We start from the raw sequence: 23,353 nt of genomic DNA on the forward strand, positions 1-23,353 counted from the left end.
TTCAAGGATGATGGCATAAATAAATTCCAGCACTCGGGGCATGTTGGCACTTGCTTTCTGCTCCTAGTTACACATTACAAGAAAGCCAGGAAAGCCACAAATATCTGCCTGTGGAGATCTCTGTCATTTTAAACCCTAAAGCTATAATTCATAGTGCACATACCTTTTATTCAACATTGCAACTTGCAAGTTGAATCATCAATAAAAAGCTGTTGTTTATAAATTCATTACAGAGTAGTCTTCATACTCCTGCACGATAGGTGGCAGTTATCATACATTTTTAGACCCTATAGAAGCAGCTACTTCGTTGACTGCTGTCACAGTAGGAAAATGCTGCCCCCTGCAGGTAAAAATAGAAAATTGTGTTCTGTAGCTTATTTGTAGTATGATGACCGCTTCCTAGACTTAAAGGTAGCAGCAGTCACGTAAACGAGACAGTAATTTAACAAAAATATGAACGTTCGTTAGGCATTAATAGTGAATTACCCGAGGACGAGAATGAGTCGACGAAATGATCCCTCTTTTTCTGGTTATGGACCGCCGAATACGTACACTGCTCATGGAAGGTAGGCTAGCCACTAACTTCATAGCCTCTGTAGCCAGCAAGCTAGCTAGTAGCTAAGTTACATGATTTAGCTAACTGTTTACTAGCTAGTAGTTTTGAGAGTTGTTAGTTAGCTAATCAAATAATGTAATGTAGTTGATTATGAACATACAGATCGTTTGCTGTTTTTTTTGTTGAAAAGAGAAAGCATGCCAGAAAAATAATTCATCCGATAAAAATTAACGTTAGCTGCTCAGTTAGCTATTATGTGTTGTGTTGAGTGGATCCGTGTTAATCTCTTTTCTTTATTCGAGTACAGCATCACACCAACCCAGCGAAGTGCAGGTAGTTCTGCTTACCTTTGGTCCAATATTTGTAATACCTGTCTGATAGGGATAGGAAACACATTTCTTACATTCTGTTTATGTTTTTCATTTTAATGAACAAAGCTTATTTTATTCCACACAGAAACAACCCATGGTTATACTCACCACACAAGACACTCGACCGTAAACCCAGCATCCCACAACTCTCAGCAAACAAGCAGCTCAGAAAAGTAAGATATGCAGTTTTGCTTTTGATTTTTCCATTCTAAATGTATCAAGCAGAGGATTTCCCGCAAAATGTGATTTAGACTTCTTTGGAACATTGCTTAGCACGTTATGTGGCTATTTAAGACATGGCCTAGTCCTAGTGGAAGGTTTCCCCTAGCTTATATAGCCACAAAGTCAGATTCGACAGCCACAAAGTCAAAATGAGCTTTCTGGTCTAAATTTAAGGTTAGAGTTAGGCATAAGTTTAGCAGCATGGTTGGGTTAGGCTTAGGTTTAAAATCACATTTTAACCAGATAAAATGTAGAACTGGGCAGGGTTTATGAATTTGTGGCTATAGAAGCTAGTGATGACCCAAGTGTAAGGCCCGCTTAAAAATGATACCATAGAAATGTCTGAAATGCTGTTGTTTTTTCCTCCAGAGCCGAGCTCTACGACCCGTATGATCCAGATCCTGGCTCATCATCAGACTCTGAAGTGGAGCCTTCCAAAGGCAGGGAAGACCATCACAGGCACAGAGTTAGTGGAGGGAGCAGCCGCCTGAGTAGTGGATATCAAGGCTCTGCTTCAGTAGCTGGACATCATGATGGCTTCAACTGGGATTTGTTATCCTCTCGGCCCGGTACCAGACATGAGCAGTCGAGCCATGGCCACTCAGAACGGCCGTTGCCCACGACAGAAACCCCACTATTCCCCCTCAAAGCATATTGGGGGCAGGGGGAAAATGGGAGAGAAATGTCCACAACCACAGTAGCTGGCAAAGAGGTAAGAGATTCACCGCAGTCAAGTTATTATTTTGGTGGGAAAAGGTAGAAAGATGTTGCTGAGGCTTGCACTGGTGCAACGTTGTAATGGTGATGTTTCTCTGTTGTCTGCAGACAAGAAATCCACCGGGGTTTACCCGGTCCCACTGGGATACCAACCCCATTCATGGCCAATCAGAATCTAGTGGAAGAGGTAGGATTGTAACTATGTTGTTTTGCTAATGGTCTGGCAGAGTTGTGAAGGGATAGAGAAAGTGTGTGATTTGTTAAGTCCTGTTCCAGTCTCCTGGGGGGGGCGGGTTCTCTATTGTTCCTTTAGCAAGGGGGAGGCCAATGACATCACGAAGTCACCATCAGACCAACTCATTGAATGTCTTACTCCTTGAAGTTTTCAGTGTGTCAATTTCTTTTTTTTTAAATCCTCAAATCACCGTAGGATGTCTTTTAAATGTCCATTTTTAGGAAGGGACCAAACCAAGTCACCCTCAGAGGTCACAAAGAAGAGAAGCAGAAGCCCAAATGAGGACATACCGAGGTAAAGAAATGATTGGAGGAACCATCATCTAACTTGTGTTTTTTTGGAAGGACCTTACTAAAATGCACAATAATATTGACACACCATTATATGTGTATATATATTTATATTCTGGTCTCTGACAGCCTTTTCTGATATTTAAAATGTTTCTGGATTATGTGTAGAATGTTTGAATACCATTTTTATTGCTAGGTATTACTGCACTGCTGGAGCTAGAAACACAAGCATTTCGCTGCACCTGCGATGACATCTGCAAAACCGTGTACGCGACCAATAAACGTTGATTTGAGTTGACACAAATCCCCTTCTATTGTCTTTTCAGTGATTTTTTCACCTGTGACATGTGTAACTTGGATTTCCATAAAGCGAGCTCCCTTGAGGTGCATCTGAAGTGCAATAGTCACTGGGAGACCCTGGAGCACATCCAAAATCAAAACAACTACGACGACACAGCAATCGCCTTTTTGCATGTACGTCAAGCAAATACATTCTCTCTCAGATGGAATTAAATGTGGGATTATCAAGCTGTATGACGATTAAGGGAAATGTAATTCTCTTTATGTTTCAGGAGGCCATGTTAACCAAAGTCCGGCAAGGTGATAGACTGCAGATGAACAGACAAAGCCTTAGAGGTAGCTTAATGTGCAAAGCCTGGGGTCTATCGCTAATGCTCCTGGCTAGTCACACATACTGTTACTGACCAGATTCATTCCCGCGTCCATCCCTCCTACTATTCTCCCACTTGCCTGACCCCCCCCCTCTGTGTCCAACTATAAAGGTGGCTAAATTTAAACTCACCAATGTTGAGGTATTGTGTCTTTCCTCAATAGAAACGGAACTTATTGATTCTAAATGTACTTGTATGCTTTGGACAACATTTCACTACCTGGTGTCATTAAGCCTACACTTGTGATTTGACCTCTGTATCTCACCCCTATCATTTTCAGCATTGCAGGACAAGGATTACATGACAAAGTTAGATATTTTCCACTGTGCTCCTTGCCAAGTCTACGTCTCCGTACATCCATCGTCACTTCAGGATCACCTGAGCTCCAAAGACCACCTGAGGAACAAAATGGTGAGGCAGTTGTTGTGCTGCTACAGCAGATCTCACACCTCATATCATCAGTGAATAATGAAACACATTATATATCTTTAAAAAGCAATGGTCACTCACTGATATTGTTTTGAAAGTCATCGTAGTGTTAACTGAGATGCAACATGAAGTTGGACAAATTGGCCAATTGTGTTTGATTTAGAATTTGGTCTGTCAATTCTTTAAAGAAACAAACATCAAAGCGATAGATGCTACATTATTTTCTTGAAATCTGTTGTTCTTTCACTGCAAAAGACAAGTGGGTGTACATACTATTTCATGTTTATGACTTTACTGTGTTTACCACTGAAGGAATTTAGAACGAAACAGTTGCGGGAAAGTGTGAACTTTGCGAAGGCGACCATGAAACGAATGAATACTGAGTATGCAAGCTTCTGTGAGGTAAATAATCTGAACAGGCATTTGCTATACATTACACTAATGCTATTTATCTATAGAATACCAAAGTTTTATATTACTTTTTAAAGTGTGTTAATTCTATAAACTGTAGGCAAAAACAAACTTCATTTGAATAGAAATGACAAATAATTGGTTGTATTTCAGGGCAAGGATCCTTTTGAACAGTCATCATGAGGGCCATGAAGACTAGATAAACAGTTGATGCAAACTGCTAGCTACTGGCTGTGGACAACTATGGCCAGCCAACAATCACCTATCAAAATCAACTAGACAAAGACCAACTGGATATAGTCTGTGCCCTGAGTGTTGATGTTTAGTCTTATGTACTTCTAAACTAATACAGGATAATCTTAACTAATACAGAATACTGTTTTTCCTTGAGTGTGGAGCATCCATTAGCTAGATATCACGTAGTTGAGAACTTGTAGTCATTTTGTGTTTGATGTAGACATTTTTCACGTAAGAACATCCATCTGTAATTTTGGACCTTTTTATTTTTCACTTGGAAATTGATTTAATTTCAGATATTGAAGCACATTTTGCAATGTTTTTCCCACAATAATCTTTTTCCATTGGAACACCTGCTTTGATTCATTGAGATTTAAGGATAGAAATACTGTAATGTTTTGTTTCCTGAAGAAATATGGTCCTTACAGGCTTTTCAACTTTGTATTTTCTTACAATCATTTAAAAATAATACCCAAACAATAAATGTTTTAAAGAAAAATTAATTGTTGGGTGACTGATATTCACAGGAATCTAAAACAGCCTTTTATAAACAGTAACAGAGACGGTTGACCCATTTTCAAATATTGTCAAGGTTACCATTGTGATATTAATCTGGTACAACCGTTCATCTACAGTATATGCAAACCAGCCATTTGAGATACCAACTATCGCTTAAGGTTAAAATTGTGCAGTTTTGTAAAGGAAATATTTTCTGTTTCTTTAGAATAACAGTGGCCTTTATCCTGTGAATACAGATTCCTTTTGAGTTGGAACTTCATGAAGGAGTCTCAGTGGTCCAGATCAAGCAGCTGAGGGGTTCATTAAGGCGTTAGTCTCCCACACATGTACACTCCTGCGGTATCCCACTGAATGAGTTAAGTTTCAGGTATGATTTAAATTAATTAGTGGATGAAAGCAAATGGGTCCATCCTTGACAAACTAATGGTGGGACACTGCTAAAGAAAACACCACAGGTCAATCCAGTTGACTAAACTGTTTTTTATTTTTTAGAACATCACAAAAATGGTTTCAGCATCATATCTGTATGATATACATTTAAACATAAATTATTTAAAAAGACAAACAGCAATTTTTTTTAAACAGTTAAAAAACATTAAATATAGGCAACAGTTATTCATGAAAGGCAGCAACAATAAGCGCTGTGACTGCATCATTGAGAACAAAAACTGACTGATAAACCCTATTCATTTAGGAGTTAATATGCAGATAATCGCAGTATGAAACCACCCCACACCAAACTGGCATCCATGTTTTAAACCTTTTGTTCTGTGATTAACTTGCAAGCCACACTTACCCATATTGATAGGAAATCTACCTAAAGATTAGTTGATGACTCAATTTATTTTCTTACCCAGAACCCCCTCCCTGCAAACACAAATCGTAGCAATATGATCATGATTTCAATACATGTTAAAAATACAGAATTGTATTTGTCCCATTTTTGTTTTCATGTGTAGCATAAATGTAAATATCAACATACAGAGAAAAGGTGCTCCAAACTTGACCAAATGGACAGAGAATTTTTAGGAATCTGAGGTAAGAGTTGTCTCTATTGGAAATGGGTTCCACACTAATCACTGCATAAACACAAGAAAACAGTCAGCCCACATGGAATCCTATTCGTAACATGGGACATTTAAAATGTAACAATATCCAAAATGTTTAATGTGTTTTAAGAGATTAGGTAGTCATACTCCTCTGAAATTGTGTGTTGTAATAGTGGCAAGCATTTTTCAATTATGACTGTATAAAACTGTGAAGGAACATCTAATGTACAAACACATACACGCACAGGACCAAAATAGTGTTTTTTTTGGTTTTTTAACTAGGTCCCCTTGGCTTAGGAGGCAGTGTGAGTTGCCAGTGATGGGGTCTGTCTTTCAGTGGTGGTGGAGAAGGAGGGGTCCTTGGGCAATGAGGTGACCTCCCTCATGCCTGCCCCTGTGTGGGGGACACTGGTATTCATAATGTGCCTTTGTAGATGCTTTATCCAGTCCTCCTGGACTGACAAGGGGCCCTGGAAGACTAGGTCACAGAATCTGCAGAGGATCCAAGCACAGTAAGACCCCCAATCAGAAGTGGCCCTCAAAGACAGTATAAGCTACAACCTGGGTCTTAAATCTCTTTGAATGCAAATATTTTTGGTCAACTTAACATTCATTTGAAAGCGTCACTACAAATACATTGATTAGATCTTTGCCCCAACTTAAATCTTAGTGTTTATTATCAGAAAAATGTCAATGAATAATACAATAATTTACACCAACGGCATACAGTGTGGTATGTGGTCAGAGTACCTGCAGGTTAGTCTATACATCTCCTCTGGTGCGTGTGGCGTAGTGGGGGATGTCTTCTTCTTGGAACCAGGCCTCGATCTCTGCCTCCTTTGTTTACAGTCATACGCTGAAACATTAAGAACAGGGCAAGCCAGAACAATAGGCTCAGGTAAGTTTGGTATTGACTGGTGACCATGTGTGTACCGAAGCAGTGGGTCTGTGTGAGGCAGTGACATTGAAGAAAACATTGTGTTCACTGTACAGTAGTGAGGCTGTAAGCAAATGTGCAGTGGGTTTGTGTGAGGCAGTGACATTGAGGAAATCATTGTGTTCACTTTACAGTAGTGAGGCTGTAAGCAGTGTGAAGTATTGATATTACTTTGTGAACATATGCCATTGATAATGACGGGAAGGGACTTACTTGTTCCCTCCAGCAAGGCAGTCCTCTTTCGTTTTGCGTATGCCCGCAAGTGATTGGACAGACTAACACCGCTGTGGAAGGTTGCATTGCAATGGACACACACCTTCCTGTTGAATTCACCTTTCTCTGTGAAACAATATTTACAAAAATCAGTCACACTTTTGACCACATCAGCAATGGTTTTGCATGCATACAGGCACACTCCATTTGGGATTCATAACCTTCATGCTAACATTTTGTCTTTGGTTAACATCCCATCATACCATACTTTAAATTGACCCTTGGTCTTACCTGATGTAGAATTTGAGAGTGTTGAGTTTACTTGTGCTCCTCTACTGTGCTCTGTACTGGGGGGAACTGCCAGGGCGTTTCTTGCAGTTAGAGAGGAAGTCCTCAACTTTGAGTCCACCTGACACTTCCTCTTCTTCAGAATTCCTATCAAGGCACTCGAGAGTGAACCTTTCACCTCCAACTTAGTCTCTGCCTGTTTCTTATCCAATGTTTCCCCTGGTAGAGAATATGTGGGCACCAGTGATTTGGCATTGTTGTAGAGGTTCTGGATGGGATTCCGTTTAGGAGGTGTCAAATGATTAGATATGGCCTGCTTTGAGGGGATTCTGGAATGGGAGGGGATCCGTTTTTTGCCCAGAATCTGCAGAGCTCTCTGGAACTCTCTCTTGTCACGCATCAGCTCCCGGAGCAACAACATTGGGGATTTGGACTTAGTGGCGATGGTTTTGCCGAGCCGTTTCAGATGGCCCCGAACATGGTTGGACAGCCCAGTCTTATTATCAAAAGAGTCCCCACATAATGGACAGGAGTGCCCTCGGACCGGAGAGTCTTCGGACCCCAGCTTGGGCGCTGAAATAATAGCCACACAGCAGAAATAATTGGTCAAAGCATTCTTTGTATGCCAAAGAAATTAGTTCCCATCCCCACTCAAAATTAAAAACAAATATTTATTGAAAACTTAGCAGTGTACCCAATCCCGCCGACTACGCCAAAATGTGTCATGGCGAGGCCAGTACTACAGTAATAACTTCAAGGTGTGGTATTTCACATGAGCGTGATACATTAACACATCATGAACACATTGTAATGACATTAACAACCTACAAATTATTACCAAATTATTGATGAATTTGCCTGTTCAATAATGTAAACTATTCCAATCAAACCAGGTGTGTAATCTTTTTCTTACAATACTATATTTAGTTTCCTTTATTTACACCCCAACCGAGCACTACGTTCTACCACCTCTGGTCTTTTGGCCCTCCCACCCCTGCGGGAGAGCAGCTCCCGCTCAGCCCATTCTAAGCTCTTCTCTGTCCTGGCACACCAATGGTGGAACAGGCTTTTCCCTGAAACTAGTACAGCAGAGTCCCTGCCCATCTTCTGAAAACATCTGAAACCCTACCTCTTCAAAGTTAATAATCCCACAGCACCCCCCCACCCCCCCCAAAAAAGCCTTTTGTGAACTAAACACTTGCACGCTACTTTTTCCCCCCCTTACTAGCTCTGACTTTGCTATAGCTAATTTGAGGAAAAATATACTTGTGGTTGTCCAACCTAGCTATCTTAAGATTAATGCACTTACTGTAAGTCGCTCTGGATAAGAGCGTCTGCTAAATGACTAATATGTAAATGTAGCTAATAAAAACCATATGCATCTCTATTTAGAGGAGGTTTCTGTGAAGCCAAATGGTTGACCACTGGCTCATCTGTATAACAACATGAAGGTGACCAGCACTGTTGAACATTATATTGAAGGATCAGAATATAGCTATTCATGCAACAAAATATAATATAAGATAGAAAAATAAAGGAAATTAGTACCTTTTTTCAGTCGTTGCATTGCGACCATCTTTCGACGGATGCGGGGCTTCCGATCTTGAGAAGCCACTTGCTCCCTTGATACCACATGGCGTGCATTGTAACTCAGTCCAACCCTATGAAGATGCCCTCTCACGTGATTGGATAATCCCACACCGGACTCAAACACTGCAGGACAGTAAGGGCAGGTCTTCCGCTCCCCACTACCTTCCGAATCAGGATCTAAAAAGGATTCACTTAGAGGTACTGAGTTAGGCGCAAGGGTCTCTCCAAAAATATGTGTTTCAATGCACTCTTCCTTGACAACAAGCTTCTGCTGAGACTGCCCGTCTTGACCTTTCTCAAACATGTCTTCAGAGGGTCCAAGGACTCCCCTCATAGACATTCTTCTGCTAAAGGAATTAACAATGTACGGTTTATCTTGCTTGATTTCACTTTTATCAAGAACTTTAGTGTTGGCATCTGTGGCATAGTCACTGTACTGGAACACATCCTTATCATCACGGGCTTCCTCTTCCATATCTTCCACCATATTTAGCATCTTTGGACTTTGCAAATTTTTGGGTAAAATGAAGCAAGAGTCCTGGTCAACAGTATTGCGATAAGGGGTGGACATTTTTCTTTTGGAAGGGGACTTTTTCATAACGGCCTTTTCACAGACAGAATGTAATATATTATTCTCCAACTTAGATGCCAATAAACATTTGTGGCTATTAGAGGAAGAATTTGGATTTTCTGAAATTCCTGACAATGTTCTTCCAAAATCATGATCATTGTTGTCCCCGTTTCTGTCCTCGATAAAAGAAAAACCTGTGGTGACATCAATTTTTTCATTCCTCTGCTTGTCACGTCTTTGTCGAGACAGCAGATTATTTATTGACTTGTCAAGTTTTGACTCCGTGGGTTGAGACTTGAATCCCCTTTGTGCTCTGTGAACAATCTTATCCTTTTTGAAAAGATCGGAAATGTCATTTGAATCACAAGGGGAATCTGTTCTTTTTCTGAAAGCCTGTTTTTTTACAGAGAATTTGGATGTCAGCTCTGAAGTAAAGGAATCTACTACTGGGGGTTTCCTAATGGGGAGGTGCTTCTCAGAAGGTGGTTGTGCATACTCCTTTCTTTCTCTACACTGCAAAGCTTCATATTCTTCGTATGTCTGATTATGACGAATCGCAAGATGATTTTTGAATACGTTTTTGCTTGAGGTGCCATAAGAACAACAGTTACAGGAGAAAGAATGATGCGTTTCATCATCTTCCTTTGACTTTAACACACTGGGTTTCTCCAGCGGCTCTTCCTGGTTTTTACAGTGACCGTGCTCTTTGTTCATGTGTCTCTCAAGTTCAAACACTGTCACAGCCATGTAGTTACACTTCTTACAGTCGTAGTACCGCTTGTCCTTCTCATGAGTCTTAGCATGTTGAATAAAAGTATTTGGACAATTTGTTCCAAAAGCGCACTGGGGGCACTGTAGCCTTGCATCTGTGCCCTCATCCTTCAATTCATTCATGCCCTTGATCTCCTCCATGAGTCTCTCCCTTCTCTCCTGGTGTATGGTCATATGCCGAAGGAGGGCATTGCGAAAGCGGAACGACTGTCCACACTCCCTGCATATAAAAGGCTTTGGCATGTTGATAGGACTAGGCGGATCTGTGTGAGTCCTCATGTGCCGGTGCAAATGGGTCTTCTCCTTGAAATTGATGTTGCACTTTGTGCAAGGAAAAAACAATGGCTCTTCCTCTGAACAAGGGTCTGTCTGCGGTTTCCCATTCAATGGCGTAAGCTTGTGAGCCACACTTTGCTCATGTGGATTTTTTGCTGGCGCACTGAAAATCAGTTGCTTGATGGCCTCTACAGTTCCATTGGGATACTGGGCTTTCTTCGCTGTCGGTGATTGAGGTTTGGAGCTTTTTCTTAATAATTGGACCTTGTTGATGGGAACAGGGTCTTCTTGATCCTCATCAAATATGTCTTTTGTTGACTTGAGGCTCAAATCAGAGTAAAGTTCCTCTGAGGGATCTACCATGACCACCATGTCCATTTTGCGTTTCCTCCTCCTTTGGCTGTTTGGGGGAGGATCTGCCTTTGGTGGCTCCTCCACAGGAGAATCATCATGGTTGTCCCATAGAAACTGCATGAATTCTCTCTGAGGGTCCCAGCTTAGGGGACCCTCATAATTATCCATTGAGTTTTCGGAAGATTCCACATCGAAACCCCATATCCCTGTAGTGTCAATGTCCTGCACAGTCTTCAACTGAGTAATACTCTTTTCCTCCTCCTTTTCTGTTGACAAGCTGTTGAATTCATCTGATTCGAAGATCTGGTGTGAAGATGGTCCATTCACAGACAACACATTTGTGTTTGAGAGAACATCAAGGACACTGCTATTTTCTCTCATTGGAGAAATTTGAGGTCTGTCCAACATTTCCATAAACAACGGCATCTGATTTCTCATTGGATCCTGAAGGAGATCTAAGGGGTCCATCATAGGATCTGCATCTTTTTCGTCTTCATCAATACCGGTCAGATCAGACATTTCAGTAGCTGAACCCTAGGAAAGAAAAGAAAACATCAGAAAGATGTTGCCTTTGCCCATCTATCATCTGAGCTGGCTACTCTTGCCAGATATGGTACCACTCCTTTAAGAACTCTCTACTACCACCAGTGGTGCCTGCTATTAGTTCACACCAACAACCAAAAAAGCAGTCCAACATTACTTCTGAACGCTACTGCAAAATATGATCAACTGTATTTATGTAATTTGAGCAGCATTTGTGTAGTTAAAGATCACTTTGTCATTTGTAAACCCAACAGGGAAGAAATCTGATGTTATTTAGCCTAGTTGTAAAAAAAAAAAAACTTTACACTGACACTTCTAGATGAAATTTTAAATATAAAAAAATAAAACAAGGATCTTGATGGGTTAATTCTGTTTAATTCCATTTGCTATGAACCAAACAGAACAAAACAGGGGGGATTTGTCCAATAGAAACCTGGTTTTGCTTTGTTTGGTTCTTAAATGGTAAACGGTTTCCGTAATGATTTCCCCCCAGGTGAGCACCCACCAGAATGTCTGTTTTCACATCTGTACAGAGAAAATATGGAGATGAAGCTACTATACTATTGAGATTCACCCCTCAGTCTCACTTCAATTTAGTATTTAAAATAACTTACATAGGTAAAAACCCATGAGGATTTGAATCCCCACAACATTATAGGAAAAAAATACATTTTTATAGAAAAGATGAGAATTTTCATCAACATGACCAATGAGTGGGCTATGGGTATTCCAATTTAAAGACAACTGTCAAGCAAGCCATAAATGCATGCATGTCTGATCAGAATATGCTAGTCGATCACCCCTTCCTCAAGACCGATGGGTAACGTTATGACTATTGATGAGCAGGAGACAGACGGTCGTCACTAGCTGGCACAGCCACAAAGTCATAAACCCCGCCTATTTTTAAAATGTATCTTCTTAAAATCTGATTTTGAACCTAAAGTTAACCGCACACTGCTAACCTTATGCCTAACCTTAAATTAAACGTGTGCCTAACCCTAACACTAGATTATGACCAAAAGCTTATTGTTGAATTTTTACGATATAGTCAATTTTGAGTTTGTGGCTGTGCCAGCTAGTGGAAACCGCAGTAGACAGTTCTGCATTCGTTGGTAGCTACAAACTTTCTAGCTATGTGTTGCAGCACTGCCCACCTATTCAAAAACAAAACGAAACGCAATCTTTGATTTCGAAAGCACAAACATAGCGAGCTAATTGTGGTCTTCCTCGAGCCCCATAAGGCTCCAAAGGTGTTTTACTTCTCGTTAAATCATCCTGTTGTTGGATGCTTTGCAATAGCCTACTACAGTCCATACTGTTCCATACCAAAACCCCCACCAAGACCACACAAAAAAACGGATATGTTTCAACAATACCGGAAGATGACATTGTCGTAAGATAAGATGTTAAACGTTACCGAAGAACGGTGAAAATGCAAACGATATGCACTTTAATCGTTGCATTGAATTATTGCTCACTTTCGTCTTCCAGCCATTCCACAGTCGCCATTTTCCTTGATGGTCTACGTAAGTTAAACCATTTTTGTGAGAGGGAATACAATAACAAAACAACTGCACAAATGCAAATGCACATTTGAATTGCTCAACGTTTTTCCAGTTTAGGACTACTAACATATTATATAATTCACAGTGTAATTAATGATTTCAATATACGTTCGTGATCTTTCATTGACTTTGTGTCATCGTGATAAGCTTCCCCTACAAGAAAAAGTGGTTTGTCCCAGATAAACGGCATGAAAAATCCCGAGTTGATGATCATCTACCTAGTTATCGGCGGAAGATTGGGTGAATGATACTGATAGTCGGCTTTAAATTGAATAACATATAATAAATTGACATGTTAGATGGTAATTTCCATTCGATGTAGATATGTCTTTTTTTCTCTTTTCCTCTGTCTGGATCACCTTGGTGTTTGGGAACACCTTGGGGGTCATACAGTTAGTTACTCCTCAATATAATAGCACAAGATTACTAGCAATCCAGACGCATCTTTCCTCGTTTTATTTTTAGATATAGCAACTTCATAATGCGTACAAGCAGACTGTCATATTTGCCATTTAAGTAATTAAAACTACAGCCTGCGATTTGTACATCCATTTATGGACATGATATAAAGGCCTATAACAATGCCTTATGAGCTTAGTTTAATAACACAACCAGAACCCAAAGTAAAAGCTTGTTTTACTCCATTGTCTGTAAACAAATGATGTATACCTCAAAACATGAGAATGTTGATCCTGATGGATGGCCCTCGCAGCCTATGAATTTGAAAGTGGTTAGAATTCTTCACCCCATTCCTCCGCTGTTTAACAAGACAAGTGGCGGGGCGTAGATGTAGTTGTTTTTCGAGTCCCAGACTGTGGCTTTAATGTTACAGTCAGTTGTGTCTAAGTCAGTGGCGGTTCTCGACCATTTAAACTGGGGGGGCCAAGCTGGGGCCAGTTGTACTGTTAGAGGGGCCAGTTACATTAGACGTTATTGTTGTCATATCGTTTTCTTCACTGCATTGCCCGCATTAGCAGGCAACAGACCATGTTCATAATCATCATCGTTGCCACTGTCTAATAACGGATGTAAAAAAAGAAAGATAGCAAAAATTAGTTATGTAATTTTTTTTTCATACTCCACATTTAGGGGGGCCACAAGAGGGTCCAAAATTGTTCTCCCCCCCCAGAACCGCTAGTGGTCTAAGTGTGCTCTTACCTGTTCAACATAGTTTTTTCCCCACAGATGTTTCAATCATAATCTTAAGGGATTTTGAAATACCATATAAATGTTCATGTGCCGAATGTGTAGGCTATATCTGACAGCAGGTTGTTTCGAAACCTGTCAGTCGTTTTGGCGTCAAGAGGCAGCCGCAGCGCGCGCACAACAATCACCAGCTGGCTAGCTCTTAGCTAGCTAGTTGTCGGATACATAAACGAACTGTCTAGCTAGCTAGCTAGCTAGCGTACATTATTGAGCGGCTTGATTCTAAATCAATCCTTACGATATATGAATTATAATTACTAGTTAGGCATCGTTTGAGTTGCCCATCAATCATCTGAGCTGGCCTAACTCCCGGACGGAGCGAAGATAGAGCATTGGGAGTCTAGGCTCAAGACTAGTGAGCTAGACCACACCGAAACAGGTAGGCTAAATGTACTTCACTTAGCTAGCAACCGGAATTATCTATTTCCACGCTACTAGTCAGTTTGAAATGGAATACGAATTAACATACTCTCATCCGTATGGTCATAATAAACTGTTATTTTGTCAAATAAGTCGCTTACATGAAAGCGAGCGAACTAGCCTGCCTAGCTAGTTAGCTACCGTTAGCTTGCTTGGTAGCGAACTGTTAGGTCCATTACAAGACTGCCATCTTGCGTTGATCTGATGTAGTGTCTTCAACACCTTTTGAAAACAACCTGAGGCCTTAGCACAAAAACTATTTATGGTTTAAAGTATGACGACAATTATGATATTTTATGAGGTCTAGACAGGCTACTGATTCAATCCCTCCCAGTTGCTGCAAACCTAGGCAGAACCTATAAAGACTTCTGTTGTGGCAACATTTCCCTGAAATGGCTGTCAGGTGTTTGCTGCATATACCATGGTTACTTCTAACTTTGTAATTCTACAGATGACTGTTACATGAACTGGCAAGATGTTGGACTCAGAAGAGTGTACTTTGTCCCTGGATAACTTGTTCTTTGAGAGGCCAGTTGTCCACAAAGTGTGAGTTGTCAGAAACAACCTACATGCCCTCCTAAATGTATATTTAGCTAGGAACTGTGCTATTGTTATGAAGGACGCTTGCTCAACCCTTTTCCTGCCTTGGTCCTGTCTCCAGAAAGCCACTTTGTCAAGAGCAGAGTTCTTGGCAGTTGGAACCCCCTCCATCCCTCTCCCAGATTCCAGCCACTCAGGACATCCAGAAAGAGGCAGAGGATCTTTCATCATTTAGTAAGTTACATTTGAAATGATTCAATTCAGTCAATACTGTAAGGGCCTGGGCCAGATTCCCGGAGCCAGATTAAGCATAGTCCTAGACTAAAATGCATTTACCATCATTTTTTTCTTTAAGACTAGGCTTAATTTGGGTCTTACACCAGCCCTAGGAGTCAGGATTTTGTTTCATGTCATGTCAGTCCCTGTCAGTCATTACATCATCATGTCTTCTATCATCTCCAATGCAGGTTTCTCTCAGAGGTCCAAGAAATTCATTCCCCCTTTGAAAAGAACAGTCGGCAATGATGGTTTCATACCAAAGAACACAGATTTTAATCAGATTACCAGTGATGGAGGAAAAGAACCTGAGCGCCAGGGCGGGTGTGCTCTCTGGTCTCAGGAAGACTTCATGAACAATTCCCAGGATTCCACAATGGTCAGCAGAGGTCGAACTGAAACCCCACAGGAGTCCGGTCAAGCGCTGGAGCAGAGACATTTTCCTCTGGACTTCAGCCAAAGCCCACCTATACGGAGAAGGTAAACCATTCAAATTAAGCTACTGAGTGTGTATACTTTGCATTCAGAATACATAGTAAATGTCAGTTGCTGTCTTTTTTTTCTCCAACCATGTGTCTTATTCAGATACTATTGTTTTGCCATGTAATGAGTGTAAAAAAAATAAATACCTTTATCGTACATTTGGCAAAGCCCGTCTGAAATGTAATCTTCTTTATCAAAGATATGGCTGTACTAGTTACATCATGATATGTGGGATATTACTGCAAGCACTTACGATCTATCTGCCCGTTAATGAAATCATCTTGTTCTCGTTACAGTTTGTTCAAACCTTTCATTGGTCAGGTGCTGAACAGTGGCGCAGACTTGAACACCCACCACAGCCAGGCAAGACCCAGAGCGCAGCAAACCTTCAACCAGGTTTCCATGGCGACAGAGCCTAGGCTGGCGAGCCAGTCAGCAGCAGGCCCCAGCCCCCTCAGCGGGCTGGGTCCGGCTGCAGCCCGGGGACCCCCACCGCAGACACCGGACAAGGGAACCAAGAGGGCTAACGTCCTCCCCATGACACCCCAGCCCCTTCAGATACAAGGTAGTACCGCACAGAAAGAAATTATATATATATATATATATATACTACCATTCAAAAGTTTGGGGTCACTTAGAAATGTCCTGGTTTTTGAAAGAAAAGCCAGTTTTTTGTCCATTAAAATAACATAAAATTGATCAGAAATGCAGTAAACATTGTTAATGTTGTAAATTACTATTACTGCTGGAAACGACTGATTTAAAAAAAAAATGGAATATCTACATAGGCGTACAGAGGCCCATTATCAGCAACCATCACTCCTGTGTTCCAATGGCACGTTGTGTTAGCTAATCCAAGTTTATCATTTTAAAAGGCTAATTGATCATTAGAAAACCCTTTTGCAATTATGTTAATACGGCTGAAAACTGTTGTTCTGATTTAAAGAAGCAATTAAAATGGCGTTCTTTAGACTAGTTGAGTATCTGGCGCATCAGCATTTGTGGGTTCGATTACAGGCTCAAAATGGCCAGAAACAAAGAACTCGTCAGTCTATGCTTGTTCTGAGAAATGAAGGCTATTCCATGTAAGAAATTGCCAAGAAACTGAAGATCTCGTACAACGATGTGTACTACTCCCTTCACACAACAATGCAAACTGGCTCTAACCAGATAGAAAAAGGACTGGGAGGCCCCGGTGCACAACTGAGCAAGAGGACAAGTACATTAGCGTGTCTAGTTTGAGAAACAGACGCCTCACAAGTCCTCAACTGGCAGCTTCATTAAATAGCACCCGCAAAACACCAGTCTCAACGTCAACAGTGAAGAGGCAACTCCGGGATGCTGGTCTTCTAGGCAGAGTTCCGCTGTCCAGTGTCTGTTCTTTTGCCCATCTTAATCTTTTCTTTTTATTGGCCAGTCTGAGATATGGCTTTTTCTTTGCAACTCTGCTTAGAAGGCCAGCATCCCGGAGTTGCCTCTTCACTGTTGACGTTGAGACTGGTGTTTTGCGGGTACTATTTAATGAAGCTGCCAGTTGAGGACTTGTGAGGCGTCTGTTTCTCAAACTAGACACGCTAATGTACTTGTCCTCTTGCTCAGTTGTGCACCGGGGCCTCCCAGTCCTTTTTCTATCTGGTTAGAGCCAGTTTGCGTTGTTGTGTGAAGGGAGTAGTACACAGCGTTGTACGAGATCTTCAGTTTCTTGGCAATGTCTCACATGGAATAGCCTTCATTTCTCAGAACAAGAATAGACTGACGAGTTCTTTGTTTCTGGCCATTTTGAGCCTGTAATTGAACCCACAAATGCTGACGCTCCAGATACTCAACTAGGCTAAAGAAGGCAAGTTTTATTGCTTCTTTAATCAGGACAACAGTTTTCAGCTGTACTAACATAATTGCAAAAGGGTTTTCTAATGATCAATTAGCCTTTTAGATTAGCTAACACAACGTGCCATTGGAAGACAGGAGTGATGGTTGCTGATAATGGACCTCTGTACGCCTATGTAGATATTCCATAAAAAAAAAACGTTTCTAGCTACAATAGTCATTTACAACATTAACAATGTCTACACTGTATTTCTGATCAATTTGATGTTATTTTAATGGGCAAAAAAATTGCTTTTCTTTCAAAGACAAGGACATTTCTAAGTGACCCAAAACTTTTGAACGGTAGTAAATATATATATATATATATATATATATATATATTATTTATTTATTTATTTATTTATATTATATTGCTATGATGTATTGTAGCTGAATAATGTACTCAGGTTTAATGGTCATGGCAGCAGCTGTCACTGTTCTTTAGGGCTTGATGAGGTGAAACGAGGTGAACCCTACCCAATGCCCTCTTCGCTGTAATAGCACACAATTACCACTAGGGGTGGCCAATATCTCCCATTTTGACTGGAATTGGTTTGGATATTGAAATATAAATAGATTTATTGTTTTCATATCAGGTACTTCTGGGCCTGGGATACTCCGACCAGTCTCTGAAATCCGTATCCTTTCTCACCCTTAGCACAAGTAATTACTGTTGAAATACATTAAACTTAAATAAATCCACAAATCTATTTTAGTTGGAATATGTTTGTATACTTAATCAAAGTAATACAGATGGAAAATTCAGATCTGTCTTCAAAGAGTTCCCTTACTTCAACTATGTCCAGTCCAAAGCCCTGGACGATGTAAGCGCATCTACACTTTATTCAATCTTCAACCTTTATCATCAAAACAATATCTGTGATTGATTTCTTGGAACAAAATGCTTTTTGCAGGTTCTTTACACAGGAAAGAATGTTGTGGCTTGTGCTCCTACTGGTTCAGGTAAGACAGTGCTCTTTGAGTTGGCCATCATCCACCTGCTGATGGAAACCACAGAGCCCTGGAGAAACGTCAAAGCTGTTTATAGTAAGTAATGTCACATCAGGACCATCCGTTTCTTAGTATAATTTTACAAAGCAATAGATTACATGTACTAAGACATCAACAGCCAATCTAAAACACCATGAGCCAGTTAAAGCTACTGTATGGGTTAAGCTAGCTAACACATGTCATTTTTGACCTGATTACATTCACACTTTCAAAGTGTTCAAAATGTATATGTTGTATTTTAAGCATTTATTAAATGAAAACTGTTTATTAAATTTCATTTAATGTTATTCTCTTTAGTGGCCCCCATCAAAGCTCTATGCAGCCAGCGCTTTGAGGACTGGAAGAAGAAATTCCAGCCTCTGGGCCTGAGCTGCAAGGAGCTGACCGGAGACACAGAGATCGACGACTTCTTTGAGATTCAGGACGCCCATATCATCATGACCACACCTGTAAGTGAAAATGTATCCCAGTGTACATGTCGCATTAAAGCACGTCACTAGCAGCCATTTTGTTTCTGTGTAATATGTAGCAGAATGATGTGGCTGATCCTGTGACCATAGCAACCATCCATTGAAGAACAAGCAGACAGGATTCCCATGTTTGTCATGCAAACAGGGCTTGGGTATACAAGAATAGATACATTTTTGTTTTGAGAGTGTGTGGATGCACTGTGTTATATCAAGATAATTCATTAGAAGATTCATAAAAAAAAACATGAACTGACCAACTGTTAATTTAACACTTCATTAACCAGTTCTCGATAAAGCTCAGACACATTTCTCTGTTCCTCCCAGGAAAAATGGGACAGCATGACCAGGAAGTGGAGGGATAACTGCCTGCTGCAGTTGGTCCGGCTTTTCCTTATTGACGAGGTCAGTGAATATGTCTAAGTCGCTACTTCATGTTCTGTTAAAAATTCCCTCAGGTATCACTGCAACCGTAGACTTGGTCAAATAACACTCTGAAACAGTTTGGACAGACTGATTGTGTTCTATTGTTTCTTAATTTGTCATTGTACTTAGTAGTGCATATCTGTCTAGTATTATGTTATGTGTTTCATTGACAACTAAATATACTCAATTTTGGCTCTGTTTCTAGGTGCACGTGGTGAAGGACACTACGCGTGGAGCGACACTAGAGGTGGTGGTGAGCAGGATGAAGGCGGTCCATGCCTACCGTGCAGCAGAGAACCCCCAGGAGGACCTCTCCATGAGATTTGTGGCCGTCTCCGCCACCATTCCCAATATCAAGGATGTAAGTGGCTGAGGGGCCAAGAGGGGTGATGGCACACTTTGGTCATATTCTAATACTCTAAAGAGGTTTCCTTCACTATAGTCCTTCTTTCCCTTTCTGATACGTGCATCTCCATCAGTGGTGGAAAAAGTACCCAACTCTCATACTTGAGTAAAAGTAAAGATACCTTAATAGAAAATGACTCAAGTAAAAGACACCCAGTAAAATACTACTTGAGTAAAAGTCTAAAAGTATTTGGTTTGAAATATATATAAGTATCAAAAGTAAAAGTATAAATAATTTCAAATTCCTTATTTTAACCTCTTTGGGCTAGGGGGCAGTATTTCGTAGTCCGGATTAAAAGCACGCCCATAGTAAACTCCCTTCTACTCAGGCCCAGAGCTAGGATATGCATATTATTAGTAGATTTGGATAGAAAACACTCTGAAGTTTGTAAAACTGTTTGAATGATGTCTGTGAGTATAACAGAACTCATATGGCAGGAGAAAACCTGAGAAAAATCCAACCAGGAAGTGGGAAATCTGAGGTTTGTAGTTTTTCAAGTGATTGCATATCCAATATACAGTGTAAATGGGGTCATATTGCACTTCCTAAGGCTTCCACTAGATTTCAACAGTCTTTAGAATGTTTCATGCTTCTACTGTGAATAAGGAGAGAATAAGAGCTATTGGAATCAGGTGTCTGGAAAATTGCCATGAGCTCAGTCATGCGCGTGGCTGTGAGAGCGAGCTGAGTTCCTTTTCATTTCTTAAGACATAGGAATTGTCCGGTTGGAATATTATTGAAGATTTATGATAAAAACATCCTAAAGATTGATTCTATACATAAGAAGTAAAAGACACCCAGTAAAATACTACTTGAGTAAAAGTCTAAAAGTATTTGGTTTAAAATATATTTAAGTATCAAAAGTAAAAGTATAAATCATTTCAAATTCCGTATTTTAAGCAAACCAGATGGCACCATTTAAAAAAAAATGTTTTTTTATTTTTATTATTATTTTTTTAATGGAAAGCCAGGGGCACACTCCAACATTCAGACCTGATTTACAAACGAAGCATGTGTGTTTAGTGAGTCCACAAGATCAGAGGCAGTAAGGATGACCAGGGATGTTTGGTTGATAAGTGAGTGAATTTGAATCTTTTCCTGTCCTGCTAAGCATTCAAAATGTAACGAGTACTTTTGGGTTCAAGGAAAATGTATGAAGTAAAAAGTACAATATTTTCTTAAGGAATGTAGTAAAGTAAAAGTAGTCAAAAATATAAATAGTAAAGTACATATAGTAGTGCTTTAAAGTATTTTTACTTAAGTACTTTACACCACTGATTTCCATCAGTGGAGGCTGCTGAGGGGAGGACGGCTCATAGTAACGGCTGGAATGGAGTCAATGGAATGGTATCAACCAACATGGAAACCATATTTGATACCATTCCATTGACTCCATTCCAGCCATTATTATGAGCCGTTCTCTCTTCAGCCTACACTGATCTCCATATATTGTTATGTTGTTCTTATCTCTCCCGTCCTGTCTCCTTCAAAAAGAGTAAGGGAATAGGAAATAGGGAAGGAGAGGAGGAGGCTTCTTGGAAGTATTGCTATTTACCAATTATCATTAAACAGAGCATTTTTTTAAGAAATTCCCTCTCCTCACTGTGTTCAATGGTTTGACATGTCAGATAGCAGACTGGCTGTGTGACAACAGAGGCCCTGCTACTTGTCTGGAGATGGATGAGAGTCACAGACCTGTAAAACTGAGGAAAGTAGTACTGGGTTTCCCCTGCAGCAGCAACCAGACTGAGTTCAAGTTCGACCTGTCACTCAACTACAAGATGGCCAACATCATCCAGACCTACTCTGACCAGAAACCAACTCTTGTTGTGAGGAACTCTCTTTGTGTGTCTGAAATGTAGACATGACCAGCACCATATTTGTAAGTATTGCCATTGTTAATAGCTCACACATGGGATTTTTTTTAAACAGTTTTGCTCAACAAGGAAAGGAGTCCAGCAGTCAGCCGCTGTTCTGGCCAAGGATGCCAGGTTCATCATGAGGATTGAGCACAAACAAAGGTTTGAGCTACTTACCTTTTTTATTCTCTACAGATGTACAGGTACTCAATACAAATGTCTTGCTGTTTAGTTAGATCTGATTGAATCGTTGGAATCTTCTGTTTGCAGGTTGATGAAGTATGCGAACTCTCTCCTGGACTCAAAACTCAGAGGTCGGTGGATAATTTAGGGTTAATAATTTATATTCCTTCTCTTCTGTATCATGTAGGCAAACATTTCTCTTTGATTTGAATATAACTATTATTGCATTAGAATGTGAAATCACTAGCCCGGCATTTTCTCTATTCCAGACCTGGTGACGTTTGGGGTTGGTTTCCACCACGCCGGGGTAGACGTGTCAGACAGGAAGGTGATTGAAGAGGCCTTCACCATGGGAGACCTGCCTGTACTGTGTAAGCATTAGGACCTTCACCATGGGAGACCTGCCTGTACTGTGTAAAGGCAATCACACATCGCAACGAATGTGGATCTAGCGTTCGTCTGCCCGTCGTTCAGCGCGATGCGTTTTACATGCTGACCACACCGCTCGCGTCGCATGTGCGAGCGTTGCAAAATAAATGTACACATACATGTTATTCAATCATTGCACACACACTGCTCAAGCGTCAGCGGGCATCTACGTAGCCAGGCACTAAAATAGAACTTGGTTCTATTTTTGACGCTTGATGTGCTGCAAGTCCTGCCTCTCCCATCTCATTGGTTTTTAGGAGCATATACCAACGTGGGTGATTGAAAGATGAACTGAGGTCCACACTCCAGTCCCGTTGGTGGTGGTAATGCACCTTAAAGTTGGTTGCCAACTACCATATAAAGTCCAAAGAACAAGAAGAAGCCTGAAGGAGGAGAGATTACTAGAAACTAACTCGGTTTACCCTTTTATCTGTGGATTCATTGTCGGAGTAGAGGACCATGTGGTAAAATAACAACTCAATGTTTCAGGTAAAATAACAACCCAATGTTTATATCCCAAGACAAATTAGCTAGCTACAGCAAGCTAGCTAGCTAAATTGCCAAAAAAGTTTAATGCTTTTCGACCTGCCCCCAAATTAATATAGTTGGTTCAGAGTTTGTTTTGATATTTCAACCTCATGATCGCGTCTGGTGTGGGTGGACAAAATCAACATGCGCACGAGCGGTCTGGTCAGCATGTTGGACCACGCGCTGTAGATGTCAGACTGCAGACATTTCTCATAGTTCGCAAATCAAGTTCAGAGGTGCTAAGTACACTCGTCCAGCAAACGCTATTGGTGTATCTGAGCCCTAACACGCTGACCAAACCACAATCGCGCACAAGTACATTTTGTTCACCCACACCAGACGCGATCAGGACACACAGGTTGAAATGCACAAGGTCCTTTACTCTGACAATTAATCCACAGATAAAACGGTAAATCAAATTAGTTTCTCGTCATCTCC

General features: G+C 40.7%; 3 protein-coding genes across 4 annotated transcripts in view; 2 read left to right on the plus strand and 1 right to left on the minus strand.

Moving 5' to 3' along the window:
* Positions 1–306: 306 nt before the first annotated feature.
* On the plus strand, positions 307–4,638 carry znf326 (zinc finger protein 326). Its single transcript, XM_014189925.2, has 11 exons — positions 307–566; positions 864–889; positions 1,013–1,100; positions 1,519–1,861; positions 1,975–2,053; positions 2,323–2,395; positions 2,718–2,865; positions 2,964–3,027; positions 3,343–3,473; positions 3,804–3,893; positions 4,056–4,638. The coding sequence occupies exons 1-11, from the start codon at positions 499–501 to the stop codon at positions 4,083–4,085; spliced, it is 1,140 nt and encodes a 379-aa protein (XP_014045400.1). The 5' UTR covers positions 307–498; the 3' UTR covers positions 4,086–4,638.
* A 485-nt stretch (positions 4,639–5,123) lies between these two features.
* On the minus strand, positions 5,124–12,781 carry LOC106598905 (zinc finger protein 644). The gene is made up of 6 exons (XM_014189926.2): positions 12,729–12,781; positions 8,694–11,241; positions 7,149–7,718; positions 6,858–6,983; positions 6,458–6,563; positions 5,124–6,199 (listed from the first exon to the last, which is right to left on the minus strand). Exons 2-6 carry the CDS (start codon positions 11,224–11,226, stop codon positions 6,001–6,003), a joined length of 3,534 nt encoding a protein of 1,177 aa, XP_014045401.1. The 5' UTR covers positions 11,227–11,241; positions 12,729–12,781; the 3' UTR covers positions 5,124–6,000.
* The window catches only part of LOC106598907 (probable ATP-dependent DNA helicase HFM1), a 30,594-nt gene continuing 19,811 nt past the window's right edge, over positions 12,571–23,353 (plus strand). Inside the window, exons 1-15 of one of the 2 annotated variants that reach the window (XM_045714520.1) lie at positions 12,571–12,776; positions 14,893–14,987; positions 15,103–15,215; positions 15,449–15,737; positions 16,037–16,305; positions 18,203–18,244; positions 18,360–18,430; positions 18,521–18,653; positions 18,915–19,066; positions 19,412–19,489; positions 19,716–19,871; positions 21,545–21,745; positions 21,849–21,937; positions 22,046–22,089; positions 22,228–22,329. In XM_045714520.1, the coding sequence (XP_045570476.1) occupies positions 14,917–14,987; positions 15,103–15,215; positions 15,449–15,737; positions 16,037–16,305; positions 18,203–18,244; positions 18,360–18,430; positions 18,521–18,653; positions 18,915–19,066; positions 19,412–19,489; positions 19,716–19,871; positions 21,545–21,745; positions 21,849–21,937; positions 22,046–22,089; positions 22,228–22,329 (1,810 nt within the window). In that variant the 5' untranslated portion in view covers positions 12,571–12,776; positions 14,893–14,916. Of the gene's footprint in view, positions 12,777–13,981; positions 14,401–14,892; positions 14,988–15,102; positions 15,216–15,448; positions 15,738–16,036; positions 16,306–18,202; positions 18,245–18,359; positions 18,431–18,520; positions 18,654–18,914; positions 19,067–19,411; positions 19,490–19,715; positions 19,872–21,544; positions 21,746–21,848; positions 21,938–22,045; positions 22,090–22,227; positions 22,330–23,353 lie in introns of those variants that run through there. The other variant, XM_014189928.2, reaches the window with a different exon arrangement.

Source organism: Salmo salar, chromosome ssa03, assembly GCF_905237065.1.
Source record: "Salmo salar chromosome ssa03, Ssal_v3.1, whole genome shotgun sequence".
In the NCBI taxonomy this organism is placed as follows: Eukaryota; Metazoa; Chordata; class Actinopteri; order Salmoniformes; family Salmonidae; genus Salmo; species Salmo salar.

Bases quoted from the DNA above. Each gene is read 5' to 3' on its own strand.
- znf326 (XM_014189925.2), top strand. From the start codon at position 499: ATGAGTCGACGAAATGATCCCTCTTTTTCTGGTTATGGACCGCCGAAT. The intron at 1,101-1,518 runs GTAAGATATGCA...TTTTTCCTCCAG, and splicing joins CAAACAAGCAGCTCAGAAAA to AGCCGAGCTCTACGACCCGT. The intron at 3,894-4,055 runs GTAAATAATCTG...GTTGTATTTCAG, and splicing joins AGTATGCAAGCTTCTGTGAG to GGCAAGGATCCTTTTGAACA.
- LOC106598905 (XM_014189926.2), bottom strand. From the start codon at position 11,226: ATGTCTGATCTGACCGGTATTGATGAAGACGAAAAAGATGCAGATCCT. The intron at 7,719-8,693 runs GTACTAATTTCC...CTATTATTTCAG, and splicing joins AATGCAACGACTGAAAAAAG to CGCCCAAGCTGGGGTCCGAA. The intron at 6,984-7,148 runs GTAAGACCAAGG...ATTGTTTCACAG, and splicing joins ACTCTCAAATTCTACATCAG to AGAAAGGTGAATTCAACAGG.